The 13,530-nt window shown below is 39.0% G+C and overlaps 1 protein-coding gene across 2 annotated transcripts in view; it reads left to right on the forward strand.

Moving 5' to 3' along the window:
• The window catches only part of ABHD5 (abhydrolase domain containing 5, lysophosphatidic acid acyltransferase), a 29,968-nt gene extending 16,795 nt beyond the window's left edge, over positions 1 to 13,173 (forward strand). Inside the window, exons 4-7 of one of the 2 annotated variants that reach the window (XM_516397.7) lie at positions 4,165 to 4,319; positions 7,412 to 7,523; positions 10,141 to 10,327; positions 10,913 to 13,173. In XM_516397.7, the coding sequence (XP_516397.2) occupies positions 4,165 to 4,319; positions 7,412 to 7,523; positions 10,141 to 10,327; positions 10,913 to 11,002 (544 nt within the window). In that variant the 3' untranslated portion in view covers positions 11,003 to 13,173. The remainder of the gene's footprint in view (positions 1 to 4,164; positions 4,320 to 7,411; positions 7,524 to 10,140; positions 10,328 to 10,912) is intronic. The other variant, XM_054680612.2, reaches the window with a different exon arrangement.
• The last annotated feature ends 357 nt before the right edge of the window (positions 13,174 to 13,530 follow it).

Consider the following 13,530-nt stretch of genomic DNA (forward strand, 5'->3'; position numbering starts at 1 on the left):
TTTGTGCATTGACTAGAGTTCTTTCTGATTATTTTCCTTAGATTCACTTACACATTTTGATTCTAGGTCTAATTGTTCTCCTTTCTTTTTTTTTTCCCCGAGACAGTGTCTTGCTCTGTTGCCCTGGCTGCAGTGCAGTGGCACGATCTCGGCTCACTGCAACCTCCGCCTCCTGGGTTCAAGTGATTCTCGTGCCTCAGCTTCCCGAGTAGCTGGGATTACAGGTGTGCACCACCATGTCTGGCTATTTTTTTGTATTTTTTGTAGAGACAGGGTTTCGCCGTGTTGGCCAGGTTAATCTTGAACCTCTTGCCTCAAGTGATCCGCCTGCCTCGGCCTCCCAAGGTGTTGGGATTACAGGCATGAGCTACCACGCCTGACCTGATTATTGTTCTTGTTGCATTATTTCTGACTGGTGGCTGTCTTTAAATCTCATGAAGGTCAGGCTTATCTACCCTTGTTAGCATTTAGAGCAAGTGAAATCAGGTCCTAGTGTGTTGGTACAGGTGTTGTCCACTGCTTTGCCCTTAAGGATGTGCTCTGCTCACCATCTTCAAACTCAAGGCCAATTCTAATGACTAACATTAAGAAGAATGCCTTTGTATATTTCAAAACTGATGAGCTGTTCTGTTGTTCCTGCTCTGCTGGTTCTTTGTTTTTCTTGTGGTTTAAACCAGTCTCTGGTTCTTGACAAGGATGTCTAATAGGATGACTCACATGTGCTATCTGGTTGGACCCATTCTTTACCCTAGATGTGAACTAACAATCCCAGCAGGGAACCCTCTCTGGAATATTAAAGAGTAGGGTTTAGCTAATTATAATAATTTAGATGTACATTAAAACCCAGTAACTCCTATCAAGTGAGGAGATAATATTTTTACTAAAAGCAGAGGTTAGAAGATAGCCTGGGACCTTGGTCTGGTGCAACATTGCAGTCACCTGTGATCAAACTCTTCTGAAGAATAAATACCTGTTTTTCCATGTTCCTGGGAATAAATTCTACTCTTGTAGTCTTCCTATTCTTGCTACTGTAACTAGCTTACATTTACTGAATACTTACCATTCTATAGCCACCAACCTGAGTGCTTTGCATGGTCTATCTTATTTAAAATTCTTAAAACCAAAAATAAGGAACAATTATTTTCTGGGGTCTTTACATGTAGTAGAAGCAGATGATATATAACTACAGTTAACTATAGTTTAGATGTTGTAGAGTTTTAAAAAATTATGTTCAAACTTTTTTTACTATAGCCCTTCTATATTGTTTGGAATAGAAAAATACAATTGTATCACCCCACAAAACTTGTTTCAGACACCCATGCACATATACATTAATACAATTTTGTGGCCGGTATTCAATGCTTATGATGTATTTTTCTGTTCCAAACAGTATAATTTTATTTAAAAAAAGACTAGACTGGTTCTTGACCATCTAAATGGATTTTGTTACCGAATAATAAGATTAATAAATAGCGGTGATGTTCTGATGTCATCTGGGGGACCAGAAAAATCCAGCTGGATATGCTTATGCTATGATTATACTTTATAAAATTTGTATATCCTTAATAGACTAGGACCAAAAGAAAATGTGGAAAAGCATATTAATCCAAATGTTTACCAAGCATCTGCCATGTGCTAAGCCTAATGCTAGGTTATGAAGACATAGAATTGAGCAATTGTAGGGACAGTAGAATTGAGCAATTGTAGGGACAGTAGAATTGAGCAATTGTAGGCACGGTTCACTCCTTTTCAAAAAGAAACAAAAAGATCATCTGCCTTAGTATATATACTTTGCATAATTTGTTAAACTGGCATTTTCACCTAGGGATGAAATTTTGAAGATCATATTTAAAAGGCAAGCCAGAACTAAGGCAAAAACAGTCACTTACCTACAGACAGACGAGACTTCTGTCAAGTTTTCCTTTGTCCTACCTGTTTTTGGGTTAGCAGGTCAGAAAGAGCTTAGAGCAGACTGAGCAAGATCCATTAACAAATTTGTGACAAAAATTTAACAATTGTTTAGGGTAGGGTATGTTTTAATAAAGAGTTCATTTTTCTCTTTGGGAGGTAAGTCAGTAGTGAGTAATAGTGGCTGTTTCTTAACATGAATCTTTGCTGCTTTCAACTAGGTGGCTGTCTCATTAGTTCTACTCATACCCCTGTTAGGCCTCTTCCTTCCCCTACCCCAGATCTTATTGTGGGCTATAATTAAAGGAATTTAGGGCCGGGCACAGTGGCTCAGGCCCATAATCCCAGCACTGTGGGAGGCCAAGGTGGGCAGATCACGAGGTCAGGAGTTCGAGACCAGCCTGAGCAACATGGTAAAACCCCATCTCTACTAAAAATACAAAAATTAGCCAGGCGTGGTAGTGTGTGCCTGTAATCCCAGCTACTCAGGAGACTGAGGCAGGAGAATCACTTGAACCTGGGAGGCAGAGGTTGAAGTGAGCTGAGATTGTGTCACTGCACTCCAGCCTGGGCGACAGAGTGAGACTCCATCTCAAAACAAATAAAAATAAAAAAGAATTTAGGAGGTGGTCATAATATAAGAGATAGTCTTTGCCATTAAAAAACAAAGCAAAACACTCATTTCTAACCTCTTTCTGATACACTATTAGAAAATATTCTCATATGAAATTTTTAGGCTGTGAAGGCATACTTCATAATTAAATGAAACTCATTTATCACATATCTTCATACATCTCTATGGTTATATTCTACATATGTTAATGCTATGAAATTTGGAGTATAATATTAGGACTGGCCTTGAGAGTTGATAAAGGTTAAGTTTTACCTTTACTAATATGTCTATCTTATGTTGATTAGCCTATTTTTAGAAAATAAAGCCTTCTGCCCAATTCCTTATCGGCATCTGCTGGTATGCTGGAGTAGAGAAATGTGGGTTTCGGCCCTAGTTCTGTGTTAACTAATGTTATGTACTGGAGCAGGTCATGTAGTACATCTCAGCTTCCTTCTTATCTAAGATGATTGCACTCAATATTCTCCAAGGTACCATAGAGCTCTGTGCACTAAAGCTTTCTGTCTGGAAAGAAAACAGTCACGGTATGGACCTGTTACTAACTTATTCTTATGCATGCTGACAACAATAATAGAATAGATTTTATATGAGGAATAATACCATCTGTGCCCATGTTTTAGTTTCTTTACCTTTCTGTTTCAGTTATAACTTAGGAAAGGGACTTTAGAGTCATTGTCAGTTATCCTTGGGAGATTTTTGGCTGGCATTTCTTGGCTGGCTTGGTTACAGTTGAACATTGTATTGTATCAGAAGGATCTTTGTACTTTGTTTGGAATCTTTATGATGTTTAAAGCATGATGCAGCTATGTGGAAGTACTGCTGATAGTTCTGGTTTTCCTTCATTGGGAAGAAGTTTCATAAGATGGAAAAATTAAAATGATTAACAATATGAAATAATTGTATATGAAGTTCTACTGAAGATTTTCTATCTCTTGGTCAATGAAAAAGAAAATTGGGAAAGAATTGAAAACAGAATCTAATGTCAGTATAGCGTGATATCATGGATAAGGTAGATAGACTTGTTCCTTTTCAACAATTCTAGAATCCTGAACTAGGGAGTGTTTTCAGTCCACATTACGTTATCCTCATGTTTATTAAAAGTTAATTTAAAGTACTTTTGAACCCGCTTTAAGTCCTTAACTTCACTTACATTTTTAGGATGGTTGATTCATAGGAGATAACTGTTGTTGGTATCTGAGGCTATTTTATAAGAATGTGATATTGATCTTTAGCCATTTTTGCAGTGTCAGCCTAGACATACATGGAACCATTGGATTTTTCTGAGTGGCCAGTGATCTACATCATCTGCCAGAGTGTAACTTAAATAACAAATGCCCTTTTTTCTTTTTCTCAAGAAACACACAGTTCTGTACTCTATCTTTTATTATCCACATTTAGATATATTAAAAATAAAGCCCTCTTTCTACCATATACCTCTTAGATCCTACTGAATCTCAAAAGTTTACACAGAATAAGAGCATGATACGATCTATTTAGCACTAGTCTTTAACGTGAAGGTTTTTGAAGGTGGTTCATTCTACCTTTATTTTATAAATCATATTAGCTCTTTATAGTCTTAGGGTGATTTTACCAAATGAACTTAAATATATTCTTTCCCCCAACAGGGTTAATCATCTCATTTTAGTGGAGCCTTGGGGTTTCCCTGAACGACCAGACCTTGCTGATCAAGACAGACCAATTCCAGTTTGGATCAGAGCCTTGGGAGCAGCATTGACTCCCTTTAACCCTTTAGCTGGCCTAAGGATTGCAGGACCCTTTGGTGAGTGCTTATGTTCTAGGAAAGCAAAATGTTTGTAAATTATCAGAAGAGCAGAATTCACTATTGTTAGTCAAAATCTTAAAAACAAACAAGAAAACCCTGAATCATTACTTTTTCTCCTCTTCCTCTAATAAGTACCATGTCTTGCACAAAGACGAATGCAACTAGGTTCTTCTCCTCAAAGGAGAGTCTTTATATTGTAAACATTGTAAATAATTAGCAAAGAAGAAAAGGAGGGAATGCTGAGGATAAGGTTAGTCAGTCCTCAACACTCTAAAAAAAGCCAGGCAAGCAGAGTGTTTTGGGGAGTATATAAGGACCTCTGCTAGTCCAGGGCCTGGGAGAAGTGTAGCATGTTGCCCTGTTGGCGAGCACTGGAGAGCGTTTGGCCAATTGATGATACCATTTGGTATCATAAAACCTGATTTGATTGACCCTGGGGATAACAGGTACCACCACACTCACAGATTCTTCCCTTATCCATGTCAGAGTGTTGGAAAGATAAAGTTATTTTTTCCACAACATTTTGGGGACTCCTGATATATATTTCTGGTCATATTTTGAGGCACCAGTGTTTAGTCCCTGATTGACTTTTATTTGACTCTCAGCAGTTCTGTCTCAGCCCCATAGCCATGGGAATTTCCTTCCCTCATTGTCACAGATAATGATGTTCTGAACTTCTGCCTTTCCCCCGTACAACTTGTATGAATTTGGAGTACTTTTAGTTGTAAGTAACTGAATACCCAAGAGGCTTAAACTAGAAGGACTTTTATTATTTCCTTAATAAGCAATCTGGAGATAGGTTTTAGCACTTGTTCTGGTTGCTTGCTCATTGATGTTAGGGTTTGGGTCTGTGTCTGTGATTTTCTTGACTTTTTTCCTCACGGTGGTTTGATGCCTGCCATAGCATTAAGCATCATCTCACAAATCAGCGCCCTGAGCAAAAAGAAAGAAAAGCACGAAAAATGGTCCTTCTCTCCATAATGCTTTGTCAGGGAAGAAAGTCCTCTCTGGAAGGCTCCAGCTGACCTCTGCTTATGACTCGGCCCACTCCTAGTCCTTCCACCAGCAAAGAAGAAATTTCTGTGATGCACCAATCATGATTTGTTTCCAGGGCCTGCTTTCCTGGGCACGTTGCTGCCTAATTGATACTATAGAAAAGATGCGTTCTAACCAGGTGCTGTGGCTCACACCTGTAATCCCAGCACTTTGGGAGGCTGAGGTAGGCAGATCACTTGAGGCCAGGCTTTGAGACAAGCCCAGCCAACATGACAAAACCCCATCTCTACTAAAAATACAAAAAAATTAGCCAGGCATAGTGGCACACACCTGTAATCCCAGCTACTCAGGAGGGGAGGCTGAGACATGAGAATTACTCAAACCTGGGAGGTGGAGGTTGTGGCGAGCCAAGATCGCACCACTGTTCTCCAGCCTGGGCAACAGTGCAAGACCCTGTCTCAAAAAAAAAAAAAAAAAAAAAAAGGAAAAGAAAAGAAAAAAGAAAAGATGGGTTCTGTTAGTGAGAAAAGAGAAGAGGCATGGGGGTGTGGAGGAGGTTGTGGGATTAACTGTCATGCAGGTGACTGTAAATGCTGTTCCCTTCTGCCCAACCCTGACCCCTCCTGCCCTAGTGCCTTCTGTTTGGATTGGGAGAGCAGTGGGACTGCAGGACTTAGAGGAGGATATGGGGGTTGAATTGGTGACCACACTTTATTGCTTCAGTGCTCACAGATGGCACATTTTGCCCACCTGCAGTCTTTCAGCCCTCCCCAGTAGAGCCACTCCTTAGTATGCCTGGTCCTTCTCTGGTAAACTACTTAAGAGCTTCATTTAGTCTTTATAGTCCTGAAATATAAATAGATTTTACTAGAACACAGGTACAAAAATAACAATTATGGGAAAAGTAAAGTATGAAGAGAAATTAGGAGACAGTGATGGGCAAGGGAGGACACCTAGGAGAGGCTCTTTAATGCCATGCCCTCAGCCTGCCATTATTGCTTGCACTTGGGGGTGGGGAGGTGATGTAGAATCAATTGCATGACAGAATTTCTTGGTGGAGCTGTATAATTCATCAGAGATGGGAAGAGAGGGCCAGTAGAGAAGTAAAGCCTTGCTGGAGTCATGGGGTAGTGGTAGCAGAAAGGGAGACCAGTCAGTCTCTGGGGCCTCAGAATAGAAAAGTGTGACTAGAAGAAAGCTTCTGCTCTTCATCCTCTTTCCCTTGTGGGCCTTGCCCTGGGCTTTTTCTTTTCTTTCTTTCTTTCTTTCTTTGTTTCTTTTTTTTCTTTTTTTTTTTTTGAGACGGAGTCTCGCTCTGTCGCCCAGGTTAGAGTGCAGTGGTGCGATCTTGGCTCACTACAACCTCCACCTCCCAGGTTCAAGTGATTCTCCTGCCTCAGCCTCCTGAGTTGCTGGGATTACAGGTGCACGCCACCACGCCCGGCTAATTTTTGTATTTTTAGTAGAGACAGGGTTTCACCGTGTTGGTCAGGCTGGTCTCGAACTCCTGACCTTGTGATCCGCCCACCTCGGTCTCCCAAAGTGCTGGGATTACAGGCTTGAGCCATCGCGCCTGGGTGTCCTCGGCTTTTTCTAGAGTGGGGCTGTGGGCGCCACCAGGGATAACCTTAGCAGAGAGTCTCGCTAGTGTCCCAAGAAGAAGCTGAATTTATTTTCACACAGAAGTAATTATGTATACCAGTTTACTTCATTTAGAAGTTAATGTGTTATAATTATGGAAGAAATAAAAGTTAATACATTAAGTTTTACGTACGAGCTACTCGCCACGTTTAAAGAATTTATTTACCTACAAAAGTGCCTTCTAACTTACATGTTTTTGAGGCCCTAAAGTACATCTACAAGTCAAAATACAATACTCTTTACTTCTTATATTAATATTTCCTTGGGGAACTTTAGGAGGACAGCTATCAGAATGTGTGCTTTTTCCCACCTACAATATATATTTGAATACATATATATATGTGTGCATATAACACTCATTACACACACAAGCACTAAAACTTTCTATATTATTTAGTTGATAAGTTAACTATAATTTAAAACATGCATTTTTTAAATTTCCTGTTAAATAGGTTTAAGTCTAGTGCAGCGTTTAAGGCCTGATTTCAAACGAAAGTATTCTTCAATGTTCGAAGACGATACTGTGACAGAATACATCTACCACTGTAATGTGCAGACTCCAAGGTGAGGGTTAGGATTCTCAATTCACTCTGTGTGTGTGTGTGTGTGTGTGTGTGTGTGTGTGTGTGTGTGTGTTTTAGACTATTTTTTTTAAAAACTATTTATTTATTTATTTATTCATTCATTCATTCAATACGGGGTTTCGCTCTTGTCACCCAGGCTGGAGGGCAATGGTGCGATCTCGGCTCACCACAACCTCCGCGTCCTGGGTTCAAGCAATTCTCCTGCTTCAGCCTCCTGAGTAGCTGGGATTACAGGCATGTGCCACCACGCCCGGCTAATTATTTTGTATTTTTAGTAGAGACGGGGTTTCTCCATGTTGGTCAGGCTGGTCTTGAACTTCTGACCCCAGGTCATCTGCCTGCCTCTGCCTCCCAAAATGTTGGGATTACAGGTGTGAGCCACCGTGCCCGGCCTTTGTTTAAAATATATCAGTGGTCCAGAAGATTTGTATCAGTAGTTAAATGACTGAATTTAAAAGGACAAGTGTCTAATACATTTTATTTTACTCATCTATTCTTAGAGTACCCACTGTATAAAACATTGTGCTGAGTTCTGATGGGGGATTAAGAAGTAACATGTTCGCTCTTCCCTCAAAGTTCTCATGAATATGTTGAGAAAGTCTTGGTCTTGGGCATCTCCAAGAGATGGTTTGAGTTGAGAGTTGAAGAATTTCACATAAAGAAGTATTTCCCAAACTGAGTATGAATGTTTCAAAAAAAGAAAAAAGGGTGCTGGATTAAACAAAAGTAAATGATTGTCTATACTATGAATCCTCTTAGAACCTTTACTATACCGAAGGGTATTGAATCTCCCAAGTGAGTGGGAGATGCTATGTGTATTTTTCAAGTTCATTTGATGATTGTACTCCTGAACAACTCTAAAGATCTGTAGGTCAGCATTAGAAATGCAGCTGCAGAGGGTGAGGAGTAAGTGAGGGATTCTGCATGTATTTTGACAGTGATTAGAAGGAGAGAGAGAGAATGGGGCATAGTAGCAGAGGGAGCAAGAGGGCCAAATGTATGTTTTAAAAATATGACTTATGGATGTTGGGTGAAAAGTACCAGTGGAGAAAACAGAGCCTGAAGATAGTGAGGGGCTAGGAGGAGGCCGAATGATAAGGCCCTAGAGTTTCTAGGAAGAGCATCAAGAATAGAGTGCAAAGATGAGAGCTGCAGTTCTCATGCTATGTTGTGTACTGGAATTATTGGGGGTGCTTGTTGAAATGTGACTCCTGAGGTTTGTTTCTAAGACTAATATTAGCATTTCTGGGCTGCATCTCTAACAAATACTCTGGTGATTCTGTATAGATGAACTATGGAGCACACTTTAAGACAGAGAAGTGGTATCTCATCCTTTCTAAGACTGAGGTTTGGATGAAAGGCTAAGAGGCGAGATGCAGAGACAGCCTCCCTCTCTTTTATTTCCTCCCTCACTTTTGGCAGAAAATATGTACACCTACTTTATTAAAAAGATTGAGGCCATGGTAGCTATTTATAGGTAGCTGTAGCCTCAGTCTTTTTAATAAAGTAGGTTGGAGGTTCTCTGCCAAGAGTGAGGGAGGCTAGAGGTTCAAGGTCTTCAAGAGATTGAGGTTTTGTGAATTGCTAGGCAGTCAGGTTTGGTGGATTAGGTCTACACACTTCCAACAGTTTTTTTTAGGGGTCTGCCCCCGGAACATCATTCATTTTCCTGCATGGCGTAAGTTTTACTCTTCACATACTCTTATTTCATGATTACATGTGTTCGTGTAGTCCTAGTTTGTTACTTTGATTGTAGTGAGACTTGAATTCTTCATAAAAGGCAAGTTAGAATGATGTCTAGTTTTGTAAGAATAGCAGAAGGGACCAGGCGTGGTGACTCACGCCTGTAATCCCAGCACTTTGGGAGGCCAAGGCGGGCGGATCACAAGGTCAGGAGTTTGAGACCAGCCTGACCAACATGGTGAAACCCCGTCTCTACTGAAAATACAAAAATTAGCTGGGCGTGGTGGTGCGTGCCTGTAATCCCAGCTACTCAGGAGGCTGAGGCAGGAGAATTGCTTGAACCCGGGAGGCAGAGGCTGCAGTGAGCTGAGACTGTGCGTGCAGCTGCACTCCAGCCTAGGCAACAGAGCTAGACTCCATCTCAAAAAAAACAAAACAAAAAAAAAAATGAATAGCAGAAGTGACAGCAAGATAGACCTATCCTGAGAGCTTGCAAGAATATATTGTCTGAGTTTCTTCTTAACTTGGTAATGGTTTTAGCATTGCAGGTGAAACGCTGGTGCCATGAACCTGGGGATAAGCTACCTTCTACATCAGTTTAAATAAGGACGAAAAAACATATTTTTAACTATCTCCACAATAAATAATTTAATGATAGAAAATTAGGGTTGTACATTTTGGTTTACAAGAAAACTTTTTTAAAAATCAGCTGGAGTATACAACAGCCTTGCTTATCTAACAGTGATCTGTGAGATTTGTTCCTTACACTGTCTCGTAAATTATTTTCTATTTAAGCTGAGGTTTTTCTTAGGTGCTGGAAAAGCTAAATATGAATGTGTTTTGATAGAAGTGACAGTGCAATGCATACTCATTCCCAAAAATCATACATCGTGATTTTCTCCTTGCCGTTAAAGTGGTGAGACAGCTTTCAAGAATATGACTATTCCTTATGGATGGGCAAAAAGGCCAATGCTCCAGCGAATTGGTAAAATGCACCCTGACATTCCAGTTTCAGTGATCTTTGGCGCCCGATCCTGCATAGATGGCAATTCTGGCACCAGCATCCAGTCCTTACGACCACATTCATATGTGAAGACAATAGTAAGTGTGTGGCTTGATTTGGGTTTTTAGGTATAGGTGAGGTCCGTTTTATTATCTCCCTTAAAAGAGGTTTTAGGTCATCCTCGTGTTGCAGGTCATCTGAGCCATACCTGCAGCCTCAGTCGGGGACATGATACCACCTGTCATGGGTGCAGGGTTTGGCCTGCACACATCTTCATGTCCAAACCGTGAACTACCTTTCTGAGTGACTTTTCCTGTCCCTAGAGCCACAGCATTAGGAGAGATGGACAGAGGGATTGGTCCAGTAGCACTTCAAGTAATTCCCACCTCAGAAGGCAGCACACTCTCACTTTTTTCAGTTTCTCTGTTGGCACTTTTATTAGTGGTCAATTTAGTGTTTTTTGCATATTAAAATTTTATTGAGATTCAGTAGATTTTTCTATTCTCAGATCCTTTTAATGGATATACTTAATAGTTACTATAGATTATTGTTATTTTTTAATCACGTGTTTTATTTAAATACAGTGGCTCTCACTTTTATTACTAAGTGTCTTTGCTTATATATCATTCTGTTTTATTAAATGCTTTTACTCACTAACTGTCTGAATGCTTTTCCTTATCCAGGCTATTCTTGGGGCAGGACATTATGTATATGCAGATCAACCAGAAGAATTCAACCAGAAAGTAAAGGAGATCTGCGACACTGTGGACTGAACACACTGAAGCTCTGATGGGAAAACCTGGTGACTGATATAGTTGTTCAGCAATAATTCATAGTCTGTGATGAAGAGTAGTGAATACAACACACAACCAGGCAGCCTTCTTGACTATACTTTGCACATGTTTTCTTTAGGAATTCACTCACACATTTAAACCAGTTAGTGCCTTCTAGAAGAATGGCTTTCCTTTCTCCTATACAAAATTGAAATATACAAGTCTCTAAATTTAATACCTTTAAATAAAAGGTTATTTGTCCCTCTGATGTACTGAAAAACTGTAATTTTTCAGCTGAAAATTTTTTAATCTAACTTTGCTAGTTATTTTTATATTGCAATCTATATTACCAATTTAGGAAGTGATTTCTGAGTCTCTTACACTGTAAAGGTGCACTTTATTTTCTTTGTCTTCCCCATCATGTATTTATTGTGTCTTGATAACTGATATTAATCTAAATTCAATGTGTTTTTATGTAAAAATTTGTCAGTTGTTTAGAATATTTCACTTTGTTTTTGAAACGGAGTGACAAGGCAGATTTTTGGTTAGAGGATGGGAGTTGATCACTATTATTACTTTTTCTAGTTTACCTGTTTTTTATATTTAAGGCTGCTAAGCCATGTTCAGCATTTTAAATGTGATCTATCCTGACATACACAGTGTATAACAACGTAACTCCTTGGAACCTCCTATGTGTGGTATAATTCTACTCTTCCAAGGAACATGACTTCAATACTTTCAGTGATTCAGGTACTGAAAAGCCTTACCTAAAAGGCTGTTCTTTGTTTCCCCCTTTCATACTATTCTTTTCCATGACCCAGGATGCAGCAAATGAAACAGATTTCTTCTCTTAAGGGGATATTAAGACTGTTACTTCCTAGTAAGCCAAGTAATACCATATTTTTATTAACATCTAACTTTTGTAGATGGGTGCTAAAATTGCATACATTTTAACCACTAAAATAGAAAAACAAGTGGTGCTATTATGTCTCATGGCACCAGAAATGAGCTAGCACTTGGGTTTGTTGTTGTTGTTGTTTATTAAGAGTATTGTGTTAATTAAATCATTACATACTTGAAGTTATATTACAAAAATTCTAGAAGGTTGATTGAACTATTTTTTTAGGAACTACCATCAAGTGTAGCATTTTCTTGCAGTTTTAAAATGAGGAAAACTTCTTTGAAACTGTGAAATGCTCCATGTGGTAACTGGCTGCTGAGAAAACCCTTCACCAAAAAAATAAATAAAAATTGAATAGGATTGTCATCAAGAAGGCATCTTTCGCTAACGTTGCTTGTCTAGGAGAAAGGTAGCTATGTAAATAAAAACAGTGAACTAGAGCAAATAGTGGTTTAATGGTTTTGTTATTGCATTTTTAAAATGGTTAATTAGGGAATTCGTAGTTGTTAGGAAATGTAAGGTTGTGTCACTGTTGATTAACTGCCAGAAAGACTGAATGTTCTATTTTCAACATTTCTCCCCTATAAAAGAATAGACAAATTCTACTGAAGCATGATATAAGCATCTTCCCAATGAACAATTTGTCTCACTTGTCAGATTAACTAGGTTAGTGCAGGAAGCAACATGAGCGCCAAGATGTGTTGTCTGATTTCTCTACCTTAAGAACAATAATAGTCTTTTTAGTTAGTATTTTGGATGGCCAGGTTTCAAACCTGTATGTGGTACAAATAATTTGGGTAATATTTTTGTATTTTTGTTTTACACACTCTCTAATCTCAATTATCCTTTGCTGGGAGAATGACAGGTTTCACTTATACAGGAAGGTTTTTGCACAGGAAATTTGGTCCCAGCCCTTGGAAGGAAGAAGTTCCTTGGTTTACTTAATGAATGGAGTTTCTGGCCACAGATGTGCCAAGTGATTCAAGAAAGATATACCCCAATATCAAGTGATAATTTATTTTCCTACAGACTGAATTTGCTTTATTTGAAAGATGTTGTAACTCTTTTTAAAGTTAGATTTTACCCTGAGGTATAGTATATGTAATTTTGTGAAGACTGAGCTAGAAGAGAAGTTCACAATCCTCACATTTAAAAAAATATAGTGGGTGCTAAATGTTTTCTTAAAAATCTAGTACAGCATTTGATCTTTGTTATGCACAGCATACTTTTATTTTACAGAATAAATTTTCCTGTGATAGTCACAACAAGACAGCTGTATACTTTCTTGAGTCTTTTGTATGGACCAGTCTCTGTATAATAGTTAACTACAGGACTGTGGATCCAGCAAATGTTCAGTAAATGCTGCTGTTGTTCTTAGGGAAGGCTACTCTGGGTGTTGTGGCCGCCATACATGGCTTTACCTGTGTCCATGCATTCCCTTAAGATGACTTCTGTTTTCTTCTTTTTTCTTCTGATTTTCCAAAAAAAAAAAGCCTTGCCTAAGGTTGGTTTTAGAATATGATTTGCAGAACACTTTTGAAATGTCTTCATTCATATATGTAATATATATTTATACTTAAAGGGCCATACGCGATTTCAATAAAACAAGAAGTACTGGAAAGAATAA

Source organism: Pan troglodytes, chromosome 2, assembly GCF_028858775.2.
Source record: "Pan troglodytes isolate AG18354 chromosome 2, NHGRI_mPanTro3-v2.0_pri, whole genome shotgun sequence".
Lineage (NCBI taxonomy): Eukaryota > Metazoa > Chordata > Mammalia > Primates > Hominidae > Pan > Pan troglodytes.